The sequence below is a fragment of the Topomyia yanbarensis genome, chromosome 2, assembly GCF_030247195.1.
Source record: "Topomyia yanbarensis strain Yona2022 chromosome 2, ASM3024719v1, whole genome shotgun sequence".
Classification (NCBI taxonomy): Eukaryota; Metazoa; Arthropoda; class Insecta; order Diptera; family Culicidae; genus Topomyia; species Topomyia yanbarensis.
The window spans coordinates 103,293,419-103,321,355 of record NC_080671.1 but is presented as its reverse complement, the minus strand read 5'-3'; the positions used below and the strand labels follow the sequence as shown (position 1 = coordinate 103,321,355).

General features: G+C 37.4%; 1 protein-coding gene across 2 annotated transcripts; it reads left to right on the top strand.

Moving 5' to 3' along the window:
* Positions 1-27,927, top strand: LOC131679052 (sialin-like). Of its 2 annotated transcripts, XM_058959595.1 has the most exons (5): positions 1-93; positions 158-972; positions 1,417-1,831; positions 1,896-1,936; positions 27,644-27,927. In XM_058959595.1, exons 1-5 carry the CDS (start codon positions 60-62, stop codon positions 27,656-27,658), a joined length of 1,320 nt encoding a protein of 439 aa, XP_058815578.1. In that variant the 5' UTR covers positions 1-59; the 3' UTR covers positions 27,659-27,927. The 2 variants fall into 2 exon arrangements, with proteins under 2 accessions (XP_058815578.1, XP_058815577.1); XM_058959594.1 differs by lacking the exons at positions 1,896-1,936; positions 27,644-27,927 and adding an exon at positions 24,104-24,240.
* Positions 27,928-27,937: the final 10 nt, after the last annotated feature.

The window sequence follows — 27,937 nt, the reverse complement described above, 5'->3', positions numbered from 1 at the left end:
CGCAGTATGCCATGCAAATACCAAACTTTACGAATTCCTAACTGATTATTGTGCCCATAATGAACCCGAAGCTTGTGACCTGCTGTCAAACAGGTAACAAATCGACTTTGCCTCTCGAATTCGGCAATTTTACCAAAACCATTCCAAATCCTTCCAGTATGGTGCATCTCCATGCAACACCTGACAGTGCTGTTGGCGTTCTTTTCGATCGTCAATCAGTATACGATGCGAATCTGTTTGAACTTGGCCATCACCGAAATGGTTTACCCGGCCAATGCAACCACCGCTAGTGAGGGTCGTGTCCTGTCGAAAGAGTCCATAAATTTGAACCCGAAAGTACCCCAGCCACGAATCATCGAAGGTGATGCCTTTGAATGGGACGAATATGTGCAGGGCATTATTCTTTCCGCCTTCTTCTGGGGCTACGTTGTGTCCCACTTCGGCAGTGCACTGATCGCTGATAAGTTTCCACGGCTCATGCTGGGATTGAGCGTGTTGATTACGGCTATCCTCACACTGCTGACTCCGTTGGCCATCGATATTGGAGGTGCTCCGTTACTGGTAGCCACGAGAGCGATTGAAGGCATCGGCGAAGGGGCTACTTTTCCGGTTCTAAGTGCTATTGTGGCTCAGTGGATTCCGCCCCATCAACGAGGCAGATTGGGTTCATTTATTTTCAGTGGCGGACAAATTGGATCTCTAGCAGGAGGAATTGGGACGGGATTTATATTATCGGAACTGAACAGTTGGAGAATGGTTTTCTATGTGTGGGGAACGTTGGCCGTAGTATGGTACATTTTTTGGGTCACACTCGGATATGAAAGCCCGGAAACTCATCCGTTTATAAAGGAAGAGGAGAAAGAAAAGCTACTGAGTAGTTTTAGTGAGGCTAAGAAGAAAACTGACATTGGTCCGATTCCGTGGCGGAGCATTGCCAAGAGTGTACCTTTTTGGGCGCTGGTCGCCGGGCAGGTATACGGAATATGTTATAGTTTGCTTTTTTCCATTTTTATTTCGACTATGTTAGTCACATTTTCTTTTTTACATCTTAACGACATTCAATTAGCTAGAGATTACTGGGTAGGGAAAATTAGAGCCTTAGTACTCAAGTGAGAGCAAGGATGTGAAGTAAACAGATCGGAAAACTAGAAGTGGCAGGGTCATTAGAACAGACTTAATATCGTGCGGGCTTAATCTTTGTCTTCTATTAATGAGGGTCGAGCTTGGACAGTATAACTACGAATCACCCGAGTTCACTAACATGTGTCCTGGTAATTATAGACGTGTCCATCTTTACCGTGACAACCAACTTTCCCTACCCAGTAATCTCTAGCTAATTGAATGTCGTTAAAATGTAAAAAAGTTATAGTTTACAAATCATGGATCAATTAATTACAAGCCCAGTTTTTTTTTCAGTTCGGCCACGATTGGGGATTTTTTCTAATAGCCACCGACTTACCGAAGTACATGAAAAGTATCCTGGGAGTGTCCGTCAAGGACAATGGAATGCTTTGCTACTTTCCATTTTTATGCATGTGGATATTTTCTGTACTTGGTGGCTGGATCTGCGATATCCAAATCAGCAAAAACTGTGTGTCGAGAACTGTGGCCAGGAAGATTTGGACGACCATCGGTTCCATCGTCCCGGCGATAGCGCTAATGGCTGCGTCCTACGCCGAACGCAATACGGTGCTCGTAGTTATGAATTTTGCAATATGCGTCACATTCATGGGCGGCTTCTATCCGGGCATCAAGGTGAATGTGAACGATCTGAGCCCAAACTATGCTGGCTTTCTGATGGCTGTTGTCAACGGGTTGGGTGCAGTCACAGGTTAGTGCGGGGTTAGTTTATCTCTTTTATTTAGCTATTGCAATTTGAGCACTACTCTCAACAGGCATTCTGGTTCCGTATACCGCTGGATTGATGACCCCAAATGTAAGTAAACTCTTTTATATACTGATGGGTTTTTCAACTTATCTCATAAAAGAAAAAGTCTTCCTCTTCAAAGTAAAAGTATACAACTACCACGACTTTTCTATAATGGACACTATCAATAGGAGTCATACAAATTTTACTAACTACATTAGCAATTCGGATCGATATTTTATGCGAAAAACGGCCCCTTGAAACTAAACCTTGTCCAAGTTCCGAACATTGCAGCAATTGGTCACCTGCCACATCATTGACAAAATAAAAAAATAATAGCAAAATTTTACGCTGATCGGCAGAGCTAGAAATCTGCTCCAACATCCAAAAAATCGAACCACACATATCAATCCAAGCTTTTGGTCATACCAAAGAAATGTTATACAAAGAACAAACATGATCTAAAATAGGCATTTCGTATTTGAAGGCATAGGCAGCCCAACCTAGATTTTTTGTTTGATCCTCGCATACAAATAATGATTGTTTGTTGTATCTTTTAGTACGAATTGTGGTTTTTATAAATTTCGACTGACGATCAATGTGATTAGTACAGGAAGATATTTAAAGCGAACTGAGCTATGGACACTTCAAAAAATAATAGTCTATACATAACTGTTAATTGTGCTACATCGACCGACGGGCCCCGCACACCCCGTCTGGAGGACGTCGTCGATAATACATCGATCAGCCTAAACGAACCATGCCCGAAGGTTCGCCAGCGACGTTAGGGGTGAGCCGCCATTCGGCATATGATCACGTTGTAAAGGGGAGATGAAGACAATATTTAGATCACTGCAAAATTAAAAGCAGCACCGTACCAGGGTTGTTAATCGATAATTAATCGTCATCGTCGATAACGTTAACCACCCTTCAACGTCATCGGCAACTCCGTTAACGATAATGTATCGTCGTATTCATCGACATCGTCGATAATTCATCGGTGGTTATCGCGATACATTATGCGTTACTTTCCCGTTTATTGGAGTTGAAGTTGATGCGGCTAACTTTCAATTGTTTAGAAATAAATAACTATTGAAGGACATGTTGTTGGCAGTTGAAAATCAATAGTTTTGGACATTTTCTATGCACAGAAGGGGAAGGGTTCCGACGATGTGTGAAAATGGAATATTTTGTCAACTTTTCGGGAGTGTTTTAAATTGAAGAGAAAGTTATTGGCAGTTGACAATCGATAGTTTTGGACATTTTCAATACACAGGGGGTTCGACGATATGTCAAATGGATTTTTTCAACTTTTGGGGATAGATTATTATAATGAAGAAGTTATTGGTAAGTGAAAATCAATAGTTTTGGGCATTTTCAATGTACCGTCGGTGCGACAAAATAGATTTTTTTTTAACTTTTCGCGAACTTTTTATATTGAAAGGCAGGTTGTTGGCAGTTGAAAATTTAAAGTTTTGGACATTTTCAATTCACAGGAGGATCCACCAGTGCACAATGTTTTCAAAGGTGAAAGAAATTCCTTGAGCCGCGAAAAAACATTTTATAGCTATTGTGTCTTCAGCAAACTTTATTTATATTTTTTTGCATTTAAAAAGTATTAGTTGGGTGATTAATCCCTCTAAAGCTGAGAATCAAGTTTTTGTTTGGTCATTTATGAAAATAAAAAAAACTTTTTTGGTAAAGTTGTTAAGCATATCTTTAGTATTAACTTTGCTGTAGAGACTATGTGTCTATCTGTCGATTTCAATATACATTTGTGGATATTTCTTTGAAATACCCCTGAAAATTGCTTTTTTCCAAATACTTTCTCTGGTAATTTTGCAGAATTCCAAAATGTTGCAAGATTTTATTCTGCATAAGAAAATACAGAATTTTTAATGTAAGTATATTTGTATCTCTTACAACTTCCAAAAAGCAATATTTTGGTATGGAAGAGGCAAATTTCCACAGACGAAGCTATACCAATACGAATCTGTAAAACAAACACTATCAAAACCGTTTGGTGAGCTCTAGCCTACGTTCAAGTCAAATTCCTTCTTTAGCATATTTTTCTTATCTTAGAGATGTAAAATATACAAAAATAAAAATACTGTACTGTAAGACCTCCTTAAGGGAAATTTTTACTAAATGGTCAGAATGGGTTATGAGGCTTTGTCGAGGGACTAAAGAAAAATATATTAACCGCCGCGGTTTATTAAAATGTTAGTCCAGTTGTTTGCGTTTCGACTTCGTTTCTTAAGAACCAGAAAAAATATGTGCCGATTTTGCCAATGTCATCGTTTTATCAGCCTACAATTCACCAAAGGGCTGATAAAAACAGGTCTTCGCTGTATTCAAAAAACGAATAAAGCTTTATTATGAGGCCGTTCATAAATTACACTACATATATAAGGGTAAAACAAGGAAGCATGAAGCATCTTGTTACATAGTGAAGAGAAGAAACGAAGGAGTCACATTTTTCATTAAATGTCCTAATACCTCAACTTCCCCTATTTTTCCTGTATGGAAACTTTTTTTATGCGATCTCCAAGCGTATTTTACACTAAAAATAGTAAATTAAATAAGAATTTGGTTGTTAAATGGAGTTAATATGTGCGATTTTATGATGAAAATGTGAAATCGAGACTATATATCAGATAAAATGATGTTTCTGAATTTTACCGGTAACGAATCTATTTTTATTTTATTCACAAGGATTTTCCACGTTTAACAAGGTACAATTTATTAAAATTGAGTGAATAATAATAGATATATGCACAAGAAAGTGATAAAATTTAATATGAATGACAAAAGGCCCTATAACCCCAATTTCTCATATTTGGGCAAAGTTCAAAAAGGTTCCGTTCGATTTCTGGATTTTCTTCACATTAGAAAAACTCCAAAATATGTATGATTTGCATCACGGAGAAGAAAAATTATTAAAAATAGGGGATTTTGGGGCCAAAATGACCCAGTACCCTACTTTCCCGCATTTTTCTAAAATAGGAATATCTTCCTTCAAGGTTATTTCTTTTAAAAAGAGGTGTAAATTGTAATTTTCTGATTGCTACTTCAAAAGTTACAGCATTTAATATATTTTTCCTCCATATTTTCCCATAGAACAAATTTCAAAAAATTCAAGCGAAGTGGGCGGGAGTCTAGAATTGTACAAATGATGTGAAATTTGGCATCTGAGCTTACTTTGACATTTGTCACAATATGAGGGGTGCCTTTGAGAATTTAAATTAAAAAAATTGCAATGCCCTATTGTACAATGTACAAGTTGTAAGTAGCGGTAAGTCCACTACTCGGGTTCTTGTTTGCCCGGCGGACCTTTCTTTTCAGAGTGGCCTTGGTGCTTCTACAGAATTTCGGATTTTCGTTTCACAACAAAAAGTGAACAAACAAATAAAATTTAACTTTACCGTTTATTTTCACCAACTCTCAAACTACACTGGGTCGATCCCTTGATAGTTACTGCTTACGGACAGGTGGGCTATATTTCACCCTAAGGAGGAAAATTGGGTAAACACCAAAATTTCTCACCAGGGCGAAATTTTTTTTTTTTTTTTTGGTAAAACCAGTCTTTGCACTTGAAGGGCACAAATCCTTATTTGTTACACGGGTGCGTGTAACCGTCGCTAATCTATTCCGACAAAAAGTTAGTGTCGGTTTCTGATGACGTCTGTCTTTAACCGTTGTTCGTCACTTTCTATCCTATCACGATGGCCGCCTTTCGCACTCGGCCAATACAAACACCAATCTCCTCGCCGCATAGCTGTCGCCGCCGATCCGTAGCTTGATCAGCACACATTTTTCAGCAACAAAAATTATCTAACCTAGCTGCACGAACAAAACAAAAAATGAACAAAATTTACATGAAAAAGTGAACGGTACAGAATAACGGTGAGCATAATTTTACATGTCAACAAATACACTCTACGGAGTGCATACCCACAAATAGGTATATTTCCACCCAGTGCTAAATTGTTACCCTGACCCAGTAACAAAGTAATTAAAAATCCTAAAACTGTTACTTTTACCCATAGCACGAGTCATGCGACCCCTGCTATGGGTAAAATTGTTGAGGGGGTTTAAAATATTCTCAATGGCGAACGGAGCCTGGGAAGAATTGGGCAAACTCCCCAATATGCTGCTTTACGCAGCGGAACGTTCACTCTACGCACCGAAGTTTTTTTTACCGGCTGGGGGTTTGCTGAAACTCTCGGCTGATGGTAGTACGGTGAAGTTTTGTTGAGTTTCGATTATCAAATTTCGATGTGTACAGATGAACCTGCCCAGAGGCCGTGTGGTATCCGGCCAAAAATTGAGCCACTTAGGTCGTGCTCCCATGTCGTAGGAGGCGACTGAAAGTAGGAGAGTCAAAGTGTAGTTCCGTGCCGAGGACTTGATGACTGGAGGGTCTAAAATATGTAAGTTGCGCACGGAGCATTTTGGGTTTTGCTCTAATTGTTTTATGTGAATCTCTGACACAGTGGACCATTATTTTCTTCGCAAATCGTGGGAATCAGATGATCGTGTCTAGGGTTGGGAAAACCGAGGCATTTTGAGAAACCGGTATTTTCGGTATTGAAAATGAAAAAACCGGTAAAACCGGTAAAAACCGGTAATCAAAAAGAAAAAATGAAAATTAACTTTAATTTACAAAGCAGTCGCATTTAACTTGGTTCGATGCCAATTCATACTTTATTAACAAAGTAATCGCTCAACAGACGTTACTTGAGAACCCCTGATGTGATTCGGTAGCTTGTTTCGGCATCACAGCATGAAAAGTGTACATGTCGTCATGTTGTCTAACTTGCTTATTTTACCAAAAAGCATAGCAGGTTAGCTAAATGCAGTAGACGTTCAGAGATTTGATAAACCATTACTTCGAAAACAGACCTAAAATTGCTGTTTTCTCCTTATACAAATACTTCAACATATACTGAAAACAATGTTCAAAAAATATTTGAGCCAAGCTCCAGCGCATCAAAAACGTTTTAGATTGTTATAGGTCAGGTTAATCTCTGTCTATTTTGTCGCCAGTATTCAAAATACCCATTAGGGTGGGACAAAAAATAGATTCCAGCTCCGAGCAACTTTTTGGGTACCTTTTGGGTCCTAGAACATCTGTGCAAATTCTTAGCTTGATCCCTGAAACTATATTTTTGCGCCCATTGTTTAAAGTTTACATGGGATTTTATATGGGAAAATTAACTTTCACAAAAGAATTCCTCCAGGGGTCGCCCATTGCTTCCTAAAAATAAACCGTTATATGGCTTTTGTAGGAAATTTACCACAGAAACAAAGTCTCGAAAACTACGAAACGATCTGACGCTTGAGAAAAAGTTATTAAGCTGAAACCAATTGATGCTCTAACGATTGATAAAATATTCATTTTTTCTAGCACCACTGTTGTTGGTTGTTCAATTATATGCAATTTTGTTTTGATCTTCTCTTAATGTGTCTAAATCATTTTTCTATACTCTTTGGCCACTTCGCAAAAGTTTTGAGGGATAAATTGAGTCTTCTTTTGTCAATAATAAGAGAAAATTAAAGATTTTGTATATAATTCGACCGTCAGCAGCAGTGATGCTATGAAAAGTAAAATTTTCATTAATCTTCAGGACATCAATCGGTTTTTGCTTAATAACTTTTTCCACAAGCATCAGATCGTTTTGTGGTCTTCTAGACTTTGTTTCCTTGACAAATTTCCTATAAAAATCAGACATCTATTGTTTTTTAGGAGGTAACGGGCGACTCTTGGAAGAATTAATTTGCAAAAGACGTTTTCCCCATACGAAATCCCATGTAAACTTTAAACAGTGGGCGCAAAAATATAGTTTCACCGATCGAACTAAAAATTTGCACAGTTGTTCTGGGAGCTAAATGGGACCCAAAAAGTTACTCGGAGCGAAATTTTATTTTTTTCATATAACCATGTCCCACTCTAATACCCATTATAACAGTCCTACTTCGTATATGAAACCGCTTAAGCATCAATTCCACCTCGTCTTGAAAACCAGCGTTTATTTGCTTCCTTTTCCAATTGAGCATGAGCAGGATGACCGTACAACTCGTAATTGCTAATCCTTGATTGAACAGAACAAGCGAATAGAGAAGTGTTATCATTTGTTTATTGCTCTGGACAGCTAGCTACCGAGAATTTATAACAGATTCTCAGATTGTTAAAAATGCAACTTCAACTCCGGACAACTGATTATCGAGAGTGTTGTTTTGTTGATTCAAGCGACATGTGACTGCTTAATATGCTAATAGCTGTGTAATTGAAGATTTCGAAATATTAATAATATTCATCGTATTATTATAACTATGAGTTGATTTCTCTCTCCACAAACGATTGAATATGATGCGGATTGTTATGCAATTAACATTCGCGCGCGTAGTAGCATTATTACTATTAGCAAGAATGATCGAAGGAAGGAAACTGATTCACTAATTTAATACAGCCATGTGCTGAAGTTCGATCGAGCTGCATCCACTGCTTATACAAAAACAACGAAGTGTCCCAAAGCAGGCGATCTTACTTCTAACACTAGTAGGTGAAAATATTTTTAAAGTATTTCGAAAGCTCTATTATAAAAAACAATGAAAAATTATTTAAATAGTTTTTGCTAACAAAAATACCGAAAATACCGGTTTTTCATTGTTGCAAGACCGGTATTTCGGTATTGAATATTTGGACGGTTTACCGGTTTCCGGTAACGGTAAAACCGGTACTCCCAACCCTAATCGTGTCCCATTTAAACCTGATATGGCTCGCTATATGCGTTAACATCCCAACTCGCTTGGTGTCCTCTAGTTGTTGTGCAATTTATGTTGGAAATGAAATGTACAGTTCTCTAATCAACAGTGTTTCAAATAAACCACACATTGCACACCAAGGAGACTGTTTCCAAAGGAGCGGTGGAAACCAATCATTGATATGCAAGTTTCTGGGAGTGAGTATAACAATCAAAGCAATCCAAGTGGGTTTTGACTCTTAGGTTTTCACTCCTGGTTTTGGCTCCTCCTGTCCACTCCGGTTTGTGATTCTTGTTCTGTCGCCTCTTATAGATCGAATTTAAATACAAACTTTGATAACAGGTCTTCAAAATTTGTTTGTTTAATTTCTCAATTATCCCAGCAGAAGGTACAGGGTGCGCCAGCTGGATGTATCCTTTTTCATGATTTGTAAAACTATGGTTTTTTCAACGCATGCTGATTGGAGTGATTTTTGAAACACTACTAATCAACAATGGTTAGAATAGCACAAATCAATCTCCAGCATAAACATACAGCAACTATGAATTTATCTCGACTTATGCAGGAAGGTAAAGCTTCCATAGCATTGGTTCAAGAACCGTATTTCCATAAAGGAAACTTCTATTTTGGAAAGTTACTTAACACTGCCTTCATTGCTTACAACAAGACAGGCATGACTAACCCACGTGAAATGCCTCGTGCTTGCATTCCCGCAAATAAGGCTATTGACGCGTGTCTCATATCGGAGCTCATAACTCGCGATATCTGTGTTGTCACAGTTACACTAACTGTCGGAAACGTAGACAAAAAATATATATATATTGTTCAGCATATCTACCGTATAACGAGTCATCTCCTTCTAATGATTTCAAAAGCGTTGTATCATATTGTAGCAGAAATGGGCTTCCGCTAATTATCGGCAGTGATGCGAATGCTTATCACATCATTTGGGGCAGCTCAGACATCAATCTGAGAGGCTCTGAACTGATGGAGTACATAAGTAGTACAAATCTCCATATTCTGAATGTGGGAAACCGACCAACTTTTGCGAGGTCTGGGAGGGAGGAGGTGTTAGACATAACACTTTGCTCTGATAGAATTTTGCATGAGCTGGGAAATTGGCAGGTTCCAAATGAAACTGAACCGTCTCTATACGATCATAAATATGTATATTTTTCGATCATTTTGATGTCACCTTCAATGTGGTGACATATCGTAATCCTAAATCTACAAACTGGGACCTCTTTTTGGGAAACTTGGCGACTAAATTTCATGGATATTTTCCAACAATTAGTCAACTAGACGACTTAGATGACGTCGTGGATACGACAAACTCATTCATATTAGCATCCTACGAAGAAGCTTCGTCCACTTCGTACTGTTAAATCGACTAGGGGAACCCCTTGGTGGAGGGCTGAGCTTGAAAGAATGAAGAAAGTTATGAGAAGAGCTTGAAACCGGCGTCAGCGTGATGACTCCAGGGCTTTCAGGTCAGCTCGTAGTGCATATAAGAAATATCTTAGATCTGCAGAACGGGCTGGCTGGCAAAGCCTATGCACTAATGTCTCTAGTCTGTCTGAACGAGGCTAGCAGGTTAAATAAAATTCTCTCCAAATCGAATGATTTTCAGATGAACTCCTTAAAAAACCAGAGATGGTGTTTATGTGACGGACGAAAAAGATGTTCTTAATTATCTCTTTGACACACACTTTCCAGGTTGTATCGATCCGGAGTTAAACAATGTTCACAGATCTCATTCTGGTGATTCGGACTCGTGGGCGTTAGCACGCACATTGGTTTCCACTGAATCGGTCAAGTGGGCAGTTGACAGCTTTGCTCCATACAAATCACCCGGAAAAGATGGAATACTTCGCGTGCTACTGCAAAAGGGATTTGATATTCTTAAACATGTCTTGAAAAAGATTATGCTTGCAGTCTTGCTACCGGGTATATCCCGAAAGCATGGCGAGAAATAACAGTTAGATTTATTCCCAAAGGGGGGCGCTCAAGCTATGAAGAAGCCAAGAGTTTTAGGCCTATCAGCTTCACATCAGGAATGTTAGTTTAGTTGAATATCCGTTGCACAAAAAGCAACATGCATATCAGTGTGGGAAATCCACGATCACTCTGCTTCACGATGTTGTTTACAACATTGAGAAAGCCTTCTCGCTCAAGCAATCTAGCTTGGGTGTATTCCAAGATATTGAGGGTGCTTTTGACAATGTGTCCTTCCAGTCTATCCTGGGAGCGACGCGCGGTAATGGGATACCTGCATGTATCTCGGGTTGGATAAACGCAATGCTTAGTAACCGCATACTTTGCTCGTCACTGCGACAGGCTGAGATACGGAAGTTGAGTATTTGCGGTTGTCCTCAGTGCGGCGTTCTGTCACCTTTGTTATGGAACTTGGTAGCTGACGGCTTGTTGAAGAAACTCAATGAGCTTGGATTTCCAACCTACGGGTTTGCTGACGATTACCAAATACTAATTAGTGGATTTTGCATTGGAACAATCTTTGACTTAATGCACCAGGCGTTAAGAGCTGTCGAACAGTGGTGTCCACAAGTTAAATTATCAGTTAACCCAAGCAAAACTTCAATGGTTCTTTTCACGAAGAAGGGAATAACAATCGGGGTTCGTCCCTTGCAGTTCTTTGATTCTGAGCTACTGTGTGCAAATCAAGTCAAATACGTTGGAGTCATATTGGATTCCAAACTGAATTGGTCTGCTCACATTGAGTTCAGAGTCAAGAAAGCGTGCATGGCGTATACTGAATTTACACGGCAATTGTACGTCCAATACTGTCATACGGATGCCTTGTGTGGTGGCAGAGGGGAGAGGTGGTGACAGTCCAGTCAAAGCTAAACCATCTGCAAAGCATGGCGCTCATGGCGTTGACTGGTGCTGCTCTTGACGCACTTCTAAATATCAAACCATTACACATACACCTCAAACAAGAAGCACTATCATGTGCATACAGACTGCAGGTTACTGGGCTTTGGAACAGTAATCATGTTGATCTTGCTACCAGTCATCCACGATTGTGGTCACAAATGGTTACATGGGGTGAAGATATTCTTGCTCCCAGAGATATTACACTCACTTGTAGTTTTCCTTACAGGACATTCTATGTGAAGATTCCCTCTCGAGAGGAGTGGTTGTCTGGCTATATGGAAAGACATCAACAAACGCAAGTGATCTGTTACACTGACGGTTCTCTGATGGAGGGACGTGCTGGTGTCTACTGTCGTGAAATGAGATTGGAACAATCTCACTCACTAGGTAGATACTATATTCCAAGCAGAAATGTTTGCGATTATGTGCGGGGTACAATCGGCCCTTCAACTGAGTTTGTCCGGCAGAATTAGAAAACTTCTGCTCCGATAGCCAAGCTGCAATCAAGGCCCTTAGCTCAGACAAACCACGGTCTAAGCTAGTGATCGCGTGCCGAACCCAAATCGAAGAACTAAGCATTGTCAACACTATCTACCTTGTCTGGGTGGCCGGACATTGCGGTATTACTGGAAATGAATGGGCTGACGAACTGCAAACTCAATTATCACATGGCAACTATTCAGCACGCTGAGTCTTTTTCATGTGATCTTTGTGAATCCGTCTATGGAACCTCATATCATCTGATATCCAACTGTCCAGCGGTAGCGCAATTACGATTTCGAGTTTTCGGCCGTCATTATATAGACGAAACCATGTTTAGACGACTGAAACTCAGAGACATAATAAAGTTTCTTATCCAATGTGGTAAAGAGCTTTAGGCTTATTCGCAGGCAAGTTAAACTACTTGTGAGTTTAACTTACCTGTAGTTTATTTTTGTTTTTGTGCTGTTATTTTTCCCACCCTTCCAAATCTACTACCCCACACCTCCTTGACCTTTCCGCCCGCTCAGGAAATGATGAAAACACACGGCAAGACAAGAAATCCCCGACTATATACGGGGATGGTGCCATTTAAGCCAATATATTCTGATTCCTGATTCCTGATAGTGTTGGCGCCTTCTATGCGGTAAAATGTGGAACTAAAATTTTCTAACCAAAACATGACTCGTATTACTTACTATAAATCTTCCGAACATACTATTGACCTAAACCTAACCATTATTTCACAAAAAGGTATAGTTCGTGCGAATCAAGTACTGATCCACAATCATACACTGCTAGGCCCCATGCAAAACTGACTCAGACATCACTTCGTTAAAAGTTTAATAACTTCTTTTACCAAAGTCGGATTGACTAGCAATCTTCAACAAATTTGTAGGCAATTGAATTATCTTTCTTATTTTCACTTACAGTGATAATACGATGCATATAGTGCCACCTAGCGGTGAAAATGCGAGTTGGTGGGTTTTCTCCATGTAAATTGTCGAAAAATCCCATACAAACTTCAGGCACGTTGGTCCGGTAGCTAGACTTGTCCATCCGCTTCAAATTTGGAGCAAGTACTCCTGGTGAGACTAGGAATCGACTCAGGTATGGGCCGATAGGGGTCATTTTTTCCTGTCACTCTAACGTGCAGATTTCAATCTATCGGCAACAATTTTCGAAAAACTGACAGCGATAAAAAAAACAGTGTAAACATTGCACTCTAAACTACTTATACCCAAATTTTCAAGAGAAAATACCGAATGGGTCATTTTCTACAGGGTTTTTTCCGTAATGCTATTTGATGTGGGACACCCTTTAATAGCGTTTTTCTCGAAACCGCGTTTTTCAAATTAGCGAACGCGATAACTCAAAAACTAATCAACGAGTTGACTTGATTTTTTATGAGGATGCCCAATAAATGTAGCCTGTTGATGAACAACAGAAAACTGATTAAATGTTTTTTCTCCCTATTATTTTGAAGAAAAATGAGCGAATTTACAGTAAAATATGAGATTTTTCAGTTTTCATGAAGCCATTTTCCGAAACTCGAACTTTTTTCTATATTTTGTGGTTCATCGACTAACTACAAGTCTAATCATTAAAACTTATTGAATTTCCCGTGTCAAACAATTTTATCGAGAGTTATCGTGTTCGCCGCAGCGATCCTCGACTTGGAAATAGTTGGACGTCTACTCTAGGAACGCTCGTATATGTGGCTCTGTTTAACCGAAATTTTTTTTCTCGTGCACAATGAATGTACAAAACGATCCTAACATTGCACAAAAGATCTATTGTTTCCTTGGCTTCAAAATCGTAAAACAAAATAACTTTCGTTTTAGGCACTTTACACCAGACGCTCCCCAGTTTCTAGTTGTTTCTCCCAACAATGAATTTATATAGCTTAGGTTTGTTCTTGAAAGATTCATTTTAAAAAGCATCAATTCGTTGAAATTATGGGTTTTATCCCAATACAGTAATACCTCATTATAAAGCAACCTCGATATAAAGTAACCTCGACATAATGTAACTCGATATAACGTAACTTTATTCTGAAGACGAAATATTGGAAAATATCAACTCATAATCGATTGTTTGTTGCATTTTAAATTAATTTGGACAAAGTTTTATTTACTTTTTCTTTGCACTAAAAATGATAATGTTTTATCATTGACATAATTCTAAATATTTTATTTAATTAAATAAAACCCACAATTTAATAAAACCCAAATATCGAAATGACGAAATATATGTGTTGCATTTTCACAACATGCGACCGAGGTTCGTTCGTTTCTGGCTATCACTCAGTTCATGAAAATTAAAGGGAAAAATCTAATAAACTTTGATTAGGTTTGAAGTGAGAGCCCTATGTACTATCACGACACTCCGGTTATGCCCAAACAATACCCACAGGCACAATAATTGACTATTTTTCGCCACGCCGCTAAATCGAAAGATTATTGGCTCCATAAGCCTTACGCAAAATATGAACTTGCTTAGTTGGTTCTGGTTTACTCACAACAATTTTTGGGTTTGCAAAGAAAAACTTTGGCTATTGCATTTTTTTACAAAATTCAACACTTTTTGAGCGACTTGGTGGAATGTCACAATTAATCCTATTAAGACATATCGTCGCTGTTTTGCTATCTTATGACAAACGCCATTTTGGGGCAAACTGAGTTAGATATGCCACATTACTTATCTGAAAGATCTCTACAAAGTGGCATTTTCAGAATTTTGAAATTCTTCTTGGTTACTAAGATATAGCGAAAAACATGATGAGAAATGATTAGTTTTTTGCTTCAAATCACTATATCTTCAGATTTGCTCAAGTTATATTAAAGTTTTAGATGTTTTTATACGTAAAAATATCTCAGGAATACAATGGCATAAAAATTTTCAAAAGAAAAATACACGAGTTGCGAGAAAAACACAGTTTAAGTTTTAAACTGGAAATATAGCATATTTGGCAACACTGCAACCAAAAGTTACTATTTTATTCCCTGATTCATTTCCTTCAAAATGCCTCTAACCGATTGTTTATAAACCAAATTAAACCAAAGATACGAATAAAAGTTTATAATTGTTGCTTTTTCTCTATGGAAAATTTTCCATGCACGATTATGACACGCCATTTGTCATCGTAACGCAATAAGCTACGTGGCCCTATGTTTTGAGATATACAGAAGTACAGTGAGATTTTTTATTGAATCTTGATTTTTTTACAGAAATTTGAAAACTCTTGTGAGTGAACTGGATCTATCGGAAAAGCTCATAGTTGACATGTGGTTTGTGAAGCAAATTATCATTTGAATTAGCAGTGTTCCGAAAAATGTTCAAACTTGTTGCCGATCTAATGCACACCCTTTCCGTCATTTTCCATCATTTTCTGATCAAAGCATAATTGGGACGATTGTTCCCATAAAGAAAAAAAATAATGACGCACACTAATCCACATATGCAATCTAGCAAGATAAAATCGATAGCTCATCGAGCTTATATTCATGAGGTTCAAGATCTTCGACAAAGTTTGATGAAAACATCTTAGCCTTTATTTGAGTTCACGATTTAACATTCAATCAATTCAATCACTATAACTGAGATCTAGGATAACAACTATAACAAACATCTAGGATTTCACAAAATTGCAGCATCATGTGCTATGTTCAACTTCATTGACGAGTTTAAATGATTATCTTTAATTGCTAATATCATCAAAGGTTATGTAGGCTTAATGTTAAGATAGGCCAAAATAAAAGTTATTGCAAGCGTCCAACGGCAAACTATTAAAATACAAAGTGATAAAGTGCTGCTGTATTAGAGGTATGTTTCCATTGCGCAGATTTCAAAATTCCGCATACTGCTGATTTCAAAATACAGAGTTAATTAATAAAATTGAAACTTCATAAAAAATTCCGAAAAAAGTGTCCAAGAAATTCACCACCAGTTACCAGTACATTGAGCGACCCCTCGGTAACGATGAAATATGAATTTCTTGCGCAACACTGCCTCAATTTTCTCAATGTTTATTTACATACCCTAGCAACCAAAGTCCGTAAAAGTTAGGAAAAAAAAACATACTGTTTCGTTTGCCGCAAAAATCCAATTTTCGTTGGATTTCGGCAAAATTTGCTTCTTTCTAAGCCTTTTGGTATAAAAAGTAACTAAAACGTGAAGTGATAGGTCCAATTATCGATTATCGATCGAAATGTCTCCTATCCTCACAACGCTTTGTTGATGTTTAGGTTTGAGAGCTAGGCAACAACGCCAGCAAGCAGAAGGTTGGGGTCCGCTAAGAAACATGTAAGTTGCTCGCAATCCATCCGGGTTGTAGAATTTGAAGATGACCGTGATGCAGAGGACTCGGGGCGTGGTCTTGATGGACGAACAATCTGCAGCCGTCGTGCACGTGTCGAACTGCCTACCGGCAATGGCGGTCGTGGTTTTCGTGGTGGTGGCTAACCACCGCACGACAAAGGAGGTCGCGATAACTTCCTTTCGGGCGACAGATGCTGTGAGTGTGGAGAGCAAGGTCATTATGCCCGAAATTATACCAAAGGACGCAAGAGATCTCGGAGCCGCAGTCCACGTTCGCGCTCTCATGAGCTTCGAACTCATTCCAAGAGCTACAGCTGAAGTCGTAAAGGGGCGGCAAAAGCCGTACCCGATCAAAGACACCGAGGAAGACAACCCGCGATTGTTCGATGTTTCGTGATTATACTAAATCGCCACGGCATTCCAAGACCCACTCCTAGAGTCGCTCGCGAACACCCCGCTTGGCAACCAGATCACACTTCAGATCGCATTCCGCCTTATTCTGCGCGGCGTGTGACGTGAGACGACTAAACTCACCTCACTTTATGTGACTTTTCTCACCCGATTTTGAGAGTCGACTCGGGTGAGGTGAGATTCCCCATTGCGGTTAAATGGGCGTCTCACGTCACCCGAAGTGACTCTTCAGAATTGGGTGAGAAAAGTCACGTAGAGTGGGGTGAGATTGATCGTCTCACGTCACACGCCGCGCAGAATAGGGCCGATTGTCGCAATAGCGGCAACTAACATCACGAATGAAAACGTCTTTAGCGTCGAACGCCGTACTGCAACTAGCACTTTGTCCACGGAACTACGTGACTGCTTAGTTCTTTGAGCAGAAACTTGCGCCCCTTTCCAAAGAATTCACCAGAACAAGCAACAACTGCTTTCTAATGTTTGTATAGGAACACACAAACCTTCGACCTAAACATCGACCCCAGTAATTAAAGAATTTTTCGAATTCACGCAAAACTCACTGCAATGTGGTGGGTCTGAAAACTATGAATTGTTAGTTACTCTTGCTGATGCTCAGATATACATCCGTTGTGCCATTCAAGACCAAGAAAAGTAATTTTTGGAGCAGGAAAATCCTGATTCTGATTACCATATATAATCTAGAAAAACAGTTAAAGAAGACACAACCATTTTCATCATTTTTCATATATCAAGTATATAATAAATTTTTTAAAGTTGTTCGTTTATCTGTGAGAAAATTAAATGAAACACATAATGAATAAATAATTAGAGTATTACTATCAGTCGTCACGGTCTTCGTTTCTGTTTTCAGATTATTTTGAGTAGTTTAGGTTAATTTTAATAAATTAATAATTTAACTTTAACAAATGTTCCTGTTCTCTGCAGAGTTCGAGCGCCGATATGTCACAACTGACTGCAGTCTATTGCTGTTTCATCTGATTTTTGCTTATCATATTGTGGTGGGAATGCTCAGCTTACTGCTGCTGATCATACGTCTGCCTCCGCTGGCGACGTAATGCTGTACGTGATACGACCGGTGGTTATCCTAGCTAGTGATCCATGTTCAAATTAAGAGGGTACTGTCGATGAGCGTCCCAAAGGCTACGACAGGTACCTGTAGGAATGTGCTTTCGAACTCTCCATCCGAGATACAATGGTGGATTCGGATGCGCCGTGCAGTGCCTGAAATTTTACGTGAAATTCGTACGCCAGTAGACAACGCAGACGTATTCACAGACTTCGGTTGTTCTTGTACGGGTACTAGCTTTTTGCGATTTTCGAAAGTCTCAGAATGTTTCATTAGCAGTTCACGTTTGTTAAACGTTAAACTTGAAACAATAAGATTGGTAAATAGAAACCTGTCATGTAGATTAAACTTTGCAAAGGCTGGGCTGAAGTTTTGTTTAGTAGCGTAGCCGATCGATTATTTTCAATTCCGCTGGCTATTGAACATAATTTGAATGTTGGTAAATCAGGAATATAGTCACATAAGATAGCTTTTCTGATATTGCAAACCTTATATCGCAACGAGTCAAATAAAATCTATTGAGTGGATTGAATACCTTCACAACTAATTTGGAGAGTATTTAGTCACGTTGATCAGTTCCGCCAAAATCACAATACTTGCTGGAATGAATGCAAAGGAACGACAGCAGGACATAACGTCAGAAATGAACGGTATGATTACGACAAGAGTATAAAATCCGAAAACGACTCTATAATAAAGCTCGGAAATTTTATTGATTTGATTTGTTGTTATTTTTTCAATCGTAACTAAAAAATGCAACGGTAAGGCTATTTAAAAACAAAATAACAAACTATCCAATGTTACTAGTTTCATGCATTTTCTAACGAAATGTCATATTTGACATTACAAGTTACCTCAGTCACTGAGGGGTAGTCATATTTCCGATACACTTTTAGAATTCAAGTGTCTAGTCGTGTCGTTGCTGAAACTTTAACGAACAAACCAAAGTAACTAATACTTAGATACATATTGCCCGCTCAAACAGATAGATAAATAGACTCATAATTCTATATGTCACCGTGTTAGGTCCGTTTGTTTGTGGATATACCTTATTAAGAATCTATACCTGACGCAAATGATCATTTAATGACATTCCTCCGCCATCGAGTGCGGCATCTCACCCGTAATTTTGATGAGGCATCTATCCTGATTATAGGGGAGAGATGCCGCACGACGACATTTTCCTCTGAAATTATGAATGACTGTGCTTATGGTTTACCAAAAAAAGAATCGACAATTTAAAAAAACGAAATTTTAATGTGGTGCTGAAAAATTTTCTCCAGTGCTGTAATGCTTCGAAAGACAAGCTCACAATATCATATTACCGTATAAAAGTTATCCTATATACGAGATATAGAGAGTGCGGCATCTCACCCGAAATTACCCTACACTTCTTTTTCCGGCATCAGTTTCATAGATCAGTTGCCTGTTCTGAAAGTAGCTCCTCAGAATCCTATAGAGATACGGGTATACCTCGATAGTACGTACACCTTCGCTTCGGTTAGTGCACGTACTATCGAATCACAAAAATAAAATTCAAAATATTGCTTTTTATGTTTAATATTGAATCAAACTGTACAAAAATAACATTCATCACCCCATTAGTGATAAACTGACCTATCACCATGTACTTAATCTTAGAATGTTAGGGTTTCCATCAACCAGGATGGTTGAAAATGGAAAGTAAAATGGAAAGTAAAATGGAAAGCATTTCCCCTAATTTATTAGGATTTTTGAAGGATTTTATTGATTTTCGTAGGACTCCTTTAAGGTCCCAGGACTATCCTTAATTTCTGAAATTCGTAAGATTTGTTTGAAATTTATAAAAATTCCCTGAAGATTTTCTGTAATTTTTGATTTTCCTGAAGTTTTTTTTTTTGATTTATCAAACTATAGGAACAAACTAAAATTAACTGGGTTAAAAAAGCAGAAGTTCCCATTTTATGAGCGCGAAAACAATTCTTCTCTGACACACGGGATTTCAGATTGGTTTTTTATTCCTCTCAAATTTGGTCGTTAATAAACTTCAAAAATCCTGAAAACGGCAATTTAAATATTTTTGCAAAGTCTATATGATTTTAATTTTGAAATTATGCCGGCATATGAGCTACAAGGTGTAGAAACCATAGTTTTTGACTACACAAGATAGTTCTTGCTGAGCTAGGACATATCTACACAAGATAGTTCTTGCTGAGCTAGGACATATCTTTGAGCAAATTCTATATGGTGGATACATATTTTCAATCACACTCACAAGAACCCTGCTTATTTAGATGCGTTTTTCAAGCTCTATGAGCACTACCAGCCTCCATCGAAGTCGTTAGCTGTGCGAATCTCTCTTATTCCATTCTAAACATTGTATCTTCTAGAATGTATGGGACTCAGCACTCAAATTATATGTGCATAAAATATGAAGATCGTTCTTCAAAAACCGTTTTATCGTCGTTTAAGATTTTAGCTGTCAAAATTGCCAAAAATATTCATTGATATTCGAAGAATATCTCGAAATTTTACAATTTTGCTTACAGTTAGTAAGACTTCTTGTGGGACATGCCGTACCTAAAACTTGAAGAGGTTTTTTGATATTCGTCATTTTTCTAATTCTGTAAGTTTTTCTCGAAATACTTCGTTGAAATTAATGAAAATCACTTGGCATTTTTTTAAGTTTGGTGAATTTTAAAAAAATTCTAGACGCCCCCTGACTTTTAAACATTCTTAGAATATTCTTGAAACTTCGGGAACTTTCTAGAAATTCTTAAAATATTACCTAATATCGTAGAATTTTCTTAAACTTCAGTACAGGTTGACTGAATCATCGCGGTGCACCGATAGCCGCTAAGAAAATCTATTGAAACTGTAATGATATTTCTAAATGTACAGTTCGCAGAATTTCCTGAGGTTGGTAAAATATGTGTGAAAATCGTGAACACTCGCTTTCTGTAGAAATTGTTAGTATAGAATGTCTCTAAAGTATTTCCCAAAATACAATACGACCTTCTAAGATCGTCTTTAAAGTTCATTGAGATACTCTGAAGTTTGACAAAACCAAATTATTTTCTGAAGTATTAAGGATCTACTTGAAAGTTAGCAATCTCCCGAGATATAAAATACTTTCCTGAAACTTGCAGAATTGTTTTGTAATGGTTAAATTTCAACGATTAATTAATGAATTACTTAAAGTTTTAAATACTTTTCTGGATTTTACAGAGCAGCACACAGCTGGTCTAAACTATGCAGAAACCCATAGAACTTTCACAAAATTTGTCCTATTTTGTTGAAGTTTACAAAAACGAACAAAAAAAAGTTTGATAGCAGGTGTACGTAATATCGAGGCAAAATGTACGTACTATCGAGGGTACGTACTAACGAGGGTACGTACTATTGAGGTATACCTGTACTCGGGAACTATCAGTTTGGGTAGCGAATCCGCGATTGTAGCCCAACTAGCACTATTTAAGGCGTTTTTCATGTTCAGTGTAGCCACTGCGTTTACTTATACTACGTTCACACTACGAGTTAAAACGTGTTTTAACGCTATCTTGATGACATTTTTCTTGTTGTTAATTATTATGACGTGTTATTCTATATTTCCAAAAAAATGGGTAAACACCAAAATTTCTCACTAGGGCGAGAGTCAAGCCGGCGCTAATCTATTCCGACAAAAAGTTAGTGTCGGTTTCTGATGAGGCGAAGCCGAAACGTACCCGTGTAACATCTTATGACGTGTTTTAACTCTGCAGTATGAAGTAGTATTATACTGCATCTTTCTACTGATGAGTGTGTCATTATAAAGCTAATCTTATCTGCGTAATTGGCCGGATCACTATCTATTGTAACAGTATTTAGACAGAATTCGCTACTTCTTCTCTACGGTATATTTATTTGGTTGAAAACTACCGAGTGATAATACGTTATACAGATAAAGAGTTATGATAGCGCGAGATGTTATAAATCAAGGTATGTACAGGGTGTTTGGTTCATGGTTAAGAACCTCTCGAGGGATGATTGACTGTCTTATTTGGAGAAAAAAATCGTTCCACACATACCATCAAATCTCAACCGTTACTAAGTTATTGAACTTTTTGCGTTAAACACTTAGTTGTCTTAAAATAGCTCTAACTCAAAAAGTATGCTTTATATTTCAAATCTTTTCGATTCATTGAATAGGTGAGAAAATTTCCCACTAAATGATGTCCTCACATGTTTCAGTTAATTAGGTTAAGTAATCTTTTAACATGAATTTATTTAAAATTTAACAATTTTGATCGATTTTTCGTTCATTTCGCGAAAATCTTAATATTTAACATCACTATTTTAATAATTCAGATTGTTAATCTTGAAGAGCTGCATAATTTGTTCTTTGACATGATACACTTATCTTTTCTTATTTTCATGTGTTTGCGTTATTGAACTTTGCTATTTTTATCTCATTTTCACTAATACTAGCTCTTATTGAAAAAGTATGGCACTTATTGTACCTTTTCTTATTTTTATTCGAAAGCCAAAAAAATTTTGCAGAGGATGTATTAATACATTTCAGTTAAGTGCATTTAGTATTCTTTTAGAAGTAAATTAGTTTAAAGTTTATGTTATTTTTAGCATTTTCGTTAATTTAATCAGCATAACCATCGAAATAATGTATCTCAGCATGTTCTACAATTCGTTCTTTGACTCCATTCAATTATCTCTTTTAATTTCGAAGCAAAATCAGTTTTATCACCTCGCTTCATATGCAAAAAACGATTTCGAACCCACTACACTGGTGGTGAGGTCATGCTTTGTTACTATTAAATTGCAGCGAAATGAAAAGCTATAGGGATAAAGTGTCAAATAACAAGTTGCAGAGAATATTAAGGGACACCAAATGAACAATAGTGACGATAAATTTAGTTAAATAATAATTTGAATAATTACAAAACACTTCAAAAACACTAATTTTGAGATATTTTACTAGTAAAAAGTCATTTAGTACACTTAACTAAAGGATATTTGTACATACATCGAAAGTAAATTTTGTCAGCTTTCCAATGAAGCCTTGGAAAACGATATAAGGCATATTTTTAGATTACAGTCTTTTAAACACTTGCAAGTCGATTACGAGAAAAGTTTAGTAATGAAATTACAAATAAACGAGAAGAGATATGAATATGACGTTGAAGTACAAATTATGAATCGTCCTAAAACCAAACTTTTGGATAACAGATATTGCTATAGTCATAATGCATTATTTTGAGAAAATTAACAAAAACATCATCAAAAACGCCAACTTTTAACCACTATACAACTTAATGGTAATTAAAACTAATTAGCTGAAAGATATGAGAACACCATTCAATAGAAAATTTTCCACCTTTCCAATGGAACTAAGAGTTTAAAATATACTTTTCGAGTTGGAGGTATTCTAAGATAAATAAGTTTTTTACACAAAAAGTTCAATAAGTCTGTAACGGTTGAGATTTGATAGTATGTGTAGACCGATTTTGTTCTCCAAATCCCTCGAGAGGTTCTTAATCATGAACCAAACACCCTGTATTTCCTATTTTACGTATCGGATGATTTGTAAAATACACGTATACGAGCGATAATAACGACCATTGAGAAAAATACAAAGAATTGTTAACCTGATACAGTCGTAATTCGCTGGTTGGTCACTTTTTAACTGGTAACTGGCTTTTTAGTTGGACCTCCGCTAGTTGGACCATTGTCCAACTAAAAAGCATCTGAATGTCAAAGTCTTATGTCAAATTTACTTTGACAATCAATCTGACAATTATTAGAGATGTGAATAGATGCAATTACACTCCTAACGTCTCCTTTGGAGAGTTTTTGACATCTGTCAGTCGGTCTAACTAACGAATCAAACTCGTTAGTTGGAAATAGGTGTGGCCCAACCAGCGAATCACGACTGTACACGGGCTGGTTAGCAATAACGGAACTTGAAATTAGATTCATAAAAACAGACGCGGCGAATTTTCAGTACGTATTGACCCGCGATCATCGATACTAGTCAGATTATTGCGGCTGATTTCCGATCAGATATTCATTTTTACGGTGGTGTTTCCTTGATTAGATCTGTTCGCACCGTCTCATTCTGCTGCTACTATCGGCAGAAGGCTGATAGCACCCAGTCGTCGCTGGTCTAAGGACCAAATGTCATCAAGTTGACTCATTCCAGTTCTATAGCTCATAAGCCCTTACTACGTCCGGATCGGCCTAGTTCCTTCCCTCTGATCTTTTCATTTTCTTAGTATTGACCCATTTCTTTTTCATTGCAGCAAACAATCGAAGAATGGCGCAATGTGTTCTGGCTTGCCTTCTGGGTTCTCAACGTCACCAATATTCTATTTATTTTATTTGCCTCCGGGAACATTCAACCGTGGAATGATCCAACACCCCAATCCGAAGAAAACAACTGAACAAACTTGCAAAAAAAATTAATAAATATTTTTCTCTGTTGAAAATTGCACTTCTACAAACCTCAGTTCGAAATAAAACGCCTGAATCCACTCGGCACGAACACTACCGGCTCGCGTTGAACACGTTGCAATCGAACGGCATTCCGTCAAACTACGGCCGAAAAGAAAAACATCGAGCAAAGGAGGTGTGCTGCGTTCCTGTTCAATCGTTGTGTTTAAATTTCACATAAAGCACCGATCGCTTTTATTCGCAACCCCCTCACGGGAATTTAAATTTCTCATTGTACTACAAAAACGGCGGTTTTATTTTTCTTCTGTCCGTTTCACAGCCGTTTCAGTTCGCACCGTACTGTAACTGTGCTCGACGAACAAACTCATCGGCTCTTAGTTCCGATTTCTCCCAGACGCCATGTGACTGACTGACACTGATGTTGGATTGGACATGTGTGTTTCGTTTGTTTGACTTTCAGTTTGGTTCCACCTTCCAACGGAGCACAGTGGGAATTAAAATCCCACAACATTCCCTCCCGCAGGCAGAGTGAGAAAGACTACGACGTCCTGTTGGAATTTGGAACAGCGAACGAGGCCACATGGGAAATGTTCATGTGACTGCGGTAACAGGAGCGAATACCGGCGCGACGTCTTTCCGTTGGTCGGTTTGCAGTTGCGCTACGTGTGGTACGGCAGGCGGACTGTATCGCGGCATCATCAGGGTGTGTATCAAATTCGCATTGCCCGTTGCCGTTCGCTCGTGCTGTGTTTCGTCGAACGACGAGTGACAGCAACAAAAGTTTGTTGTAAAAGGCGTTAAAGCGAAAACGAGACATGCTCTCATGAATGAAGTATTGCGCGCAATTACCTTTTTGTTAAAATACAGTGGTGTTGGAATAGCGGCGTAAAAATGCAGGGTTAAACAGATTAACAGCGATCAAAGTTTGTGTGTACTTTCATACAATTCACTGTCCAATAAATGAGAAGTTTATTAAATCCTAATTGTAACTGCAAACTTTGTTTACTTTCTATCTACATACGATAAAAATAACATAACTATTACAGTTTTTTCATAAATATTCAGGGCTTCCCCAATAAAAATCTTATGGATTAACTTAACGACTTGTCAGGATATCATCCAAACTATAATGGAATGGTTTTACTAGAGTCTGTATACAATATAGAGTCCCGTACAGAGGAATGCGCAACACTGCGTGGAATACAGACTATTTATTTTTTGCTGGCAACCGGAATATTTGCTGTAACTTTGAATGACTTTGAAGAAATCACAAAATAAATTCATACTGAATGAAAAATGAAATGCAACTTTATCTTGGCAAACGGAACATCCCAGCGAAAACCATTTCAAACATTATTTAATCTGATTTATTGAATGCTATTTAATCAATGAATAACGTGTTTAAATTTATTGAAAGGATTTGAGTCAACGCAGGACTCAGGTTATTTTAAGCGGAAACCATATCACTGTGACAGAACAATAATTACCATTTGCAGTGAAGTCCAATGTTATACTATAATACCAAAACAAGACATTTACAGTAACTAGGGTTGGCTATGTGTTGATTTTTATTTTTTTTAATGTTATTTAACAAATCATTTTGTTCCACGCATTTCACATTAATGCTAATTTACTGAATCATTGTTTATTAGAAAATGAAATTAATTATCACTTGAACTTTTAGTGTAAATTTATTGCAACAACACTGCTTGAATAACGTCCAACTGTTCTTCAATTTAAAGATAACTTGAAGTTGCTTTCTTTATCATAGTTCATATCTGAAATTCCTTCATCATCTTATAAGTTGGACGATATAAAATGGTTAAAATCAGTTCAGATCAAAAAGAGTATAATGAACAGATGGAAGAAAAAGTAAACCAGGTGGTACCAAATAGTCTTGGTCAAAAATGTCTTCCTTTTTCAGGTGGATCTTGTGGAGTTGGAGTATTCTGAAGATTTTTGACGATAGCGTGTTCGATAACTCAGAACGTAATTTAGTGTACCATATTGCAGGAGAGTAAAGCCATGTCAAGTGATCCACGATTTTTTCGCAAAATCACTGATCTTCATGAGGTATATTTTATTATATAGGGATTGTGGTGATTAGCTTTTGGTATAAATATTTCGTTACAATTCCTTTTTTTCTTTAAGATATTAACCCTTAAACTTTATTGCATGATAAAATTGAAAATTTTATATATCAAAAATTACTGAAGATAATTCAATGATTTTTTGCACACTTGCGGAATGATATTTGCACTATCTTATAAAAATATTTTTACTTTATAATTATGTGAATAACGGTACTTTGCATCTATTTAAAGTTTTCAATTGTATTTTTTCTTGTGTTCTTCACGCTAAAATTTTTCAAAACGTATGTCAAATTATGCAGCAATCTTTCACCTTCAATAATCTGTATTCATTATTTTTCATTTTTGTTCCTATTGAGAGTTATAGAGGATTTTGTAACAGTGCGCTCTTTCAAAACACGGCCCACTTTGATGCAACCCGCGAGAACGTACATATTGGCAACGCCGCACGTCGCAACATCCTAATGCGCATCGCTTTGAAGGAGCGTATCTCGTGTTCAAAATTGGCATCTCTGAGATTAAAGCAAAAAGACAAGCTTTTCTTTATGGATAATTGAAAGTGACGTTTTCTGAGTAATTTGCATGCTCTTCAGCGTTATTATATTGTTCAGGAGTTATTTAATTTTCTGTCACTCAATACCTCGGACAAGCTCGCTCGGATGTTGCGAGCCGATGAGCAAAGTTGAGCAGTTAGCATGCGTTGACATATTTTTCGCAAATTGACATACTTCACCACGTTTTATTTTCAGTTGATTCTGTCTGTGAGGTAGCACGGTATATTGCGAATCTTTTCTTAAATCCACATAGCGACTTTTCAGCCATGCGCCATCGGGTCGTGCGTTAATTTACGCGCTCATTTAATTTGCATCAGTTCTAGTGAGAAAACTTTTTGACGTTTGTTTTTGTTTCGATCACACTTGGGTGTTTTTTTCTATATAGAGACAACACGACGAAATGCTCAAGATAGACAATATTTGCTAAAAAAATTTGATTGTTTTATGTTATAAATATGGGTCTATCACACGAATGATGCATTCCGTTAAAAAAATTTCTTAAATATGTTCGTCGAATTTTTTGTGGCATCCATGTGGAGTGATAAATTTAAAAATTATATTGGTCAACACATGTGTAGCATATGTCGTAACGGGCGCAAAAAATACAACGAAAATAAATATGGACATGAACAAAACCAATTTTCGTTAAATTTTCAATTTTACATCCCATGTTTATAGTAATGGGTTCCTCTATAACACGTTTAAAATATAAGAAAATTAACACGTTTAATTTTTCTTCTTATAGTGTTTGCCAAAGTAATGGAACTGGAATATTCGATGACTCAACAGGTACATGCGGAGAACTGTAACGATGATTTTGAAATAAAGATTGTTGATGATTAATTGAAATTCGTCAAAAATAAATAATATCTTACCAGAACATGGAAAACCACCAATTAACAGAATTAACAGAAGCAACAGTGATAAAAAAAACCCCAACATCGATGCGATGGAACAACAGATTTTATGTAAACTTTTTTCAAAAGACACATCGTTGTTTAAAGGTAATATCACTCGGTGAAAATAAAAACGTGAAATA

What these genes read in the sequence shown, in the direction of transcription:
- LOC131679052 (XM_058959594.1), top strand. Translation starts at nt 60, where the DNA reads ATGAACCCGAAGCTTGTGACCTGCTGTCAAACAG. An exon ending in GGGCGCTGGTCGCCGGGCAG is followed by an intron (nt 973 to 1,416) that starts GTATACGGAATA and finishes TTTTTTTTTCAG; the next exon opens with TTCGGCCACGATTGGGGATT. An exon ending in CGGGTTGGGTGCAGTCACAG is followed by an intron (nt 1,832 to 24,103) that starts GTTAGTGCGGGG and finishes TTTTCATTGCAG; the next exon opens with CAAACAATCGAAGAATGGCG.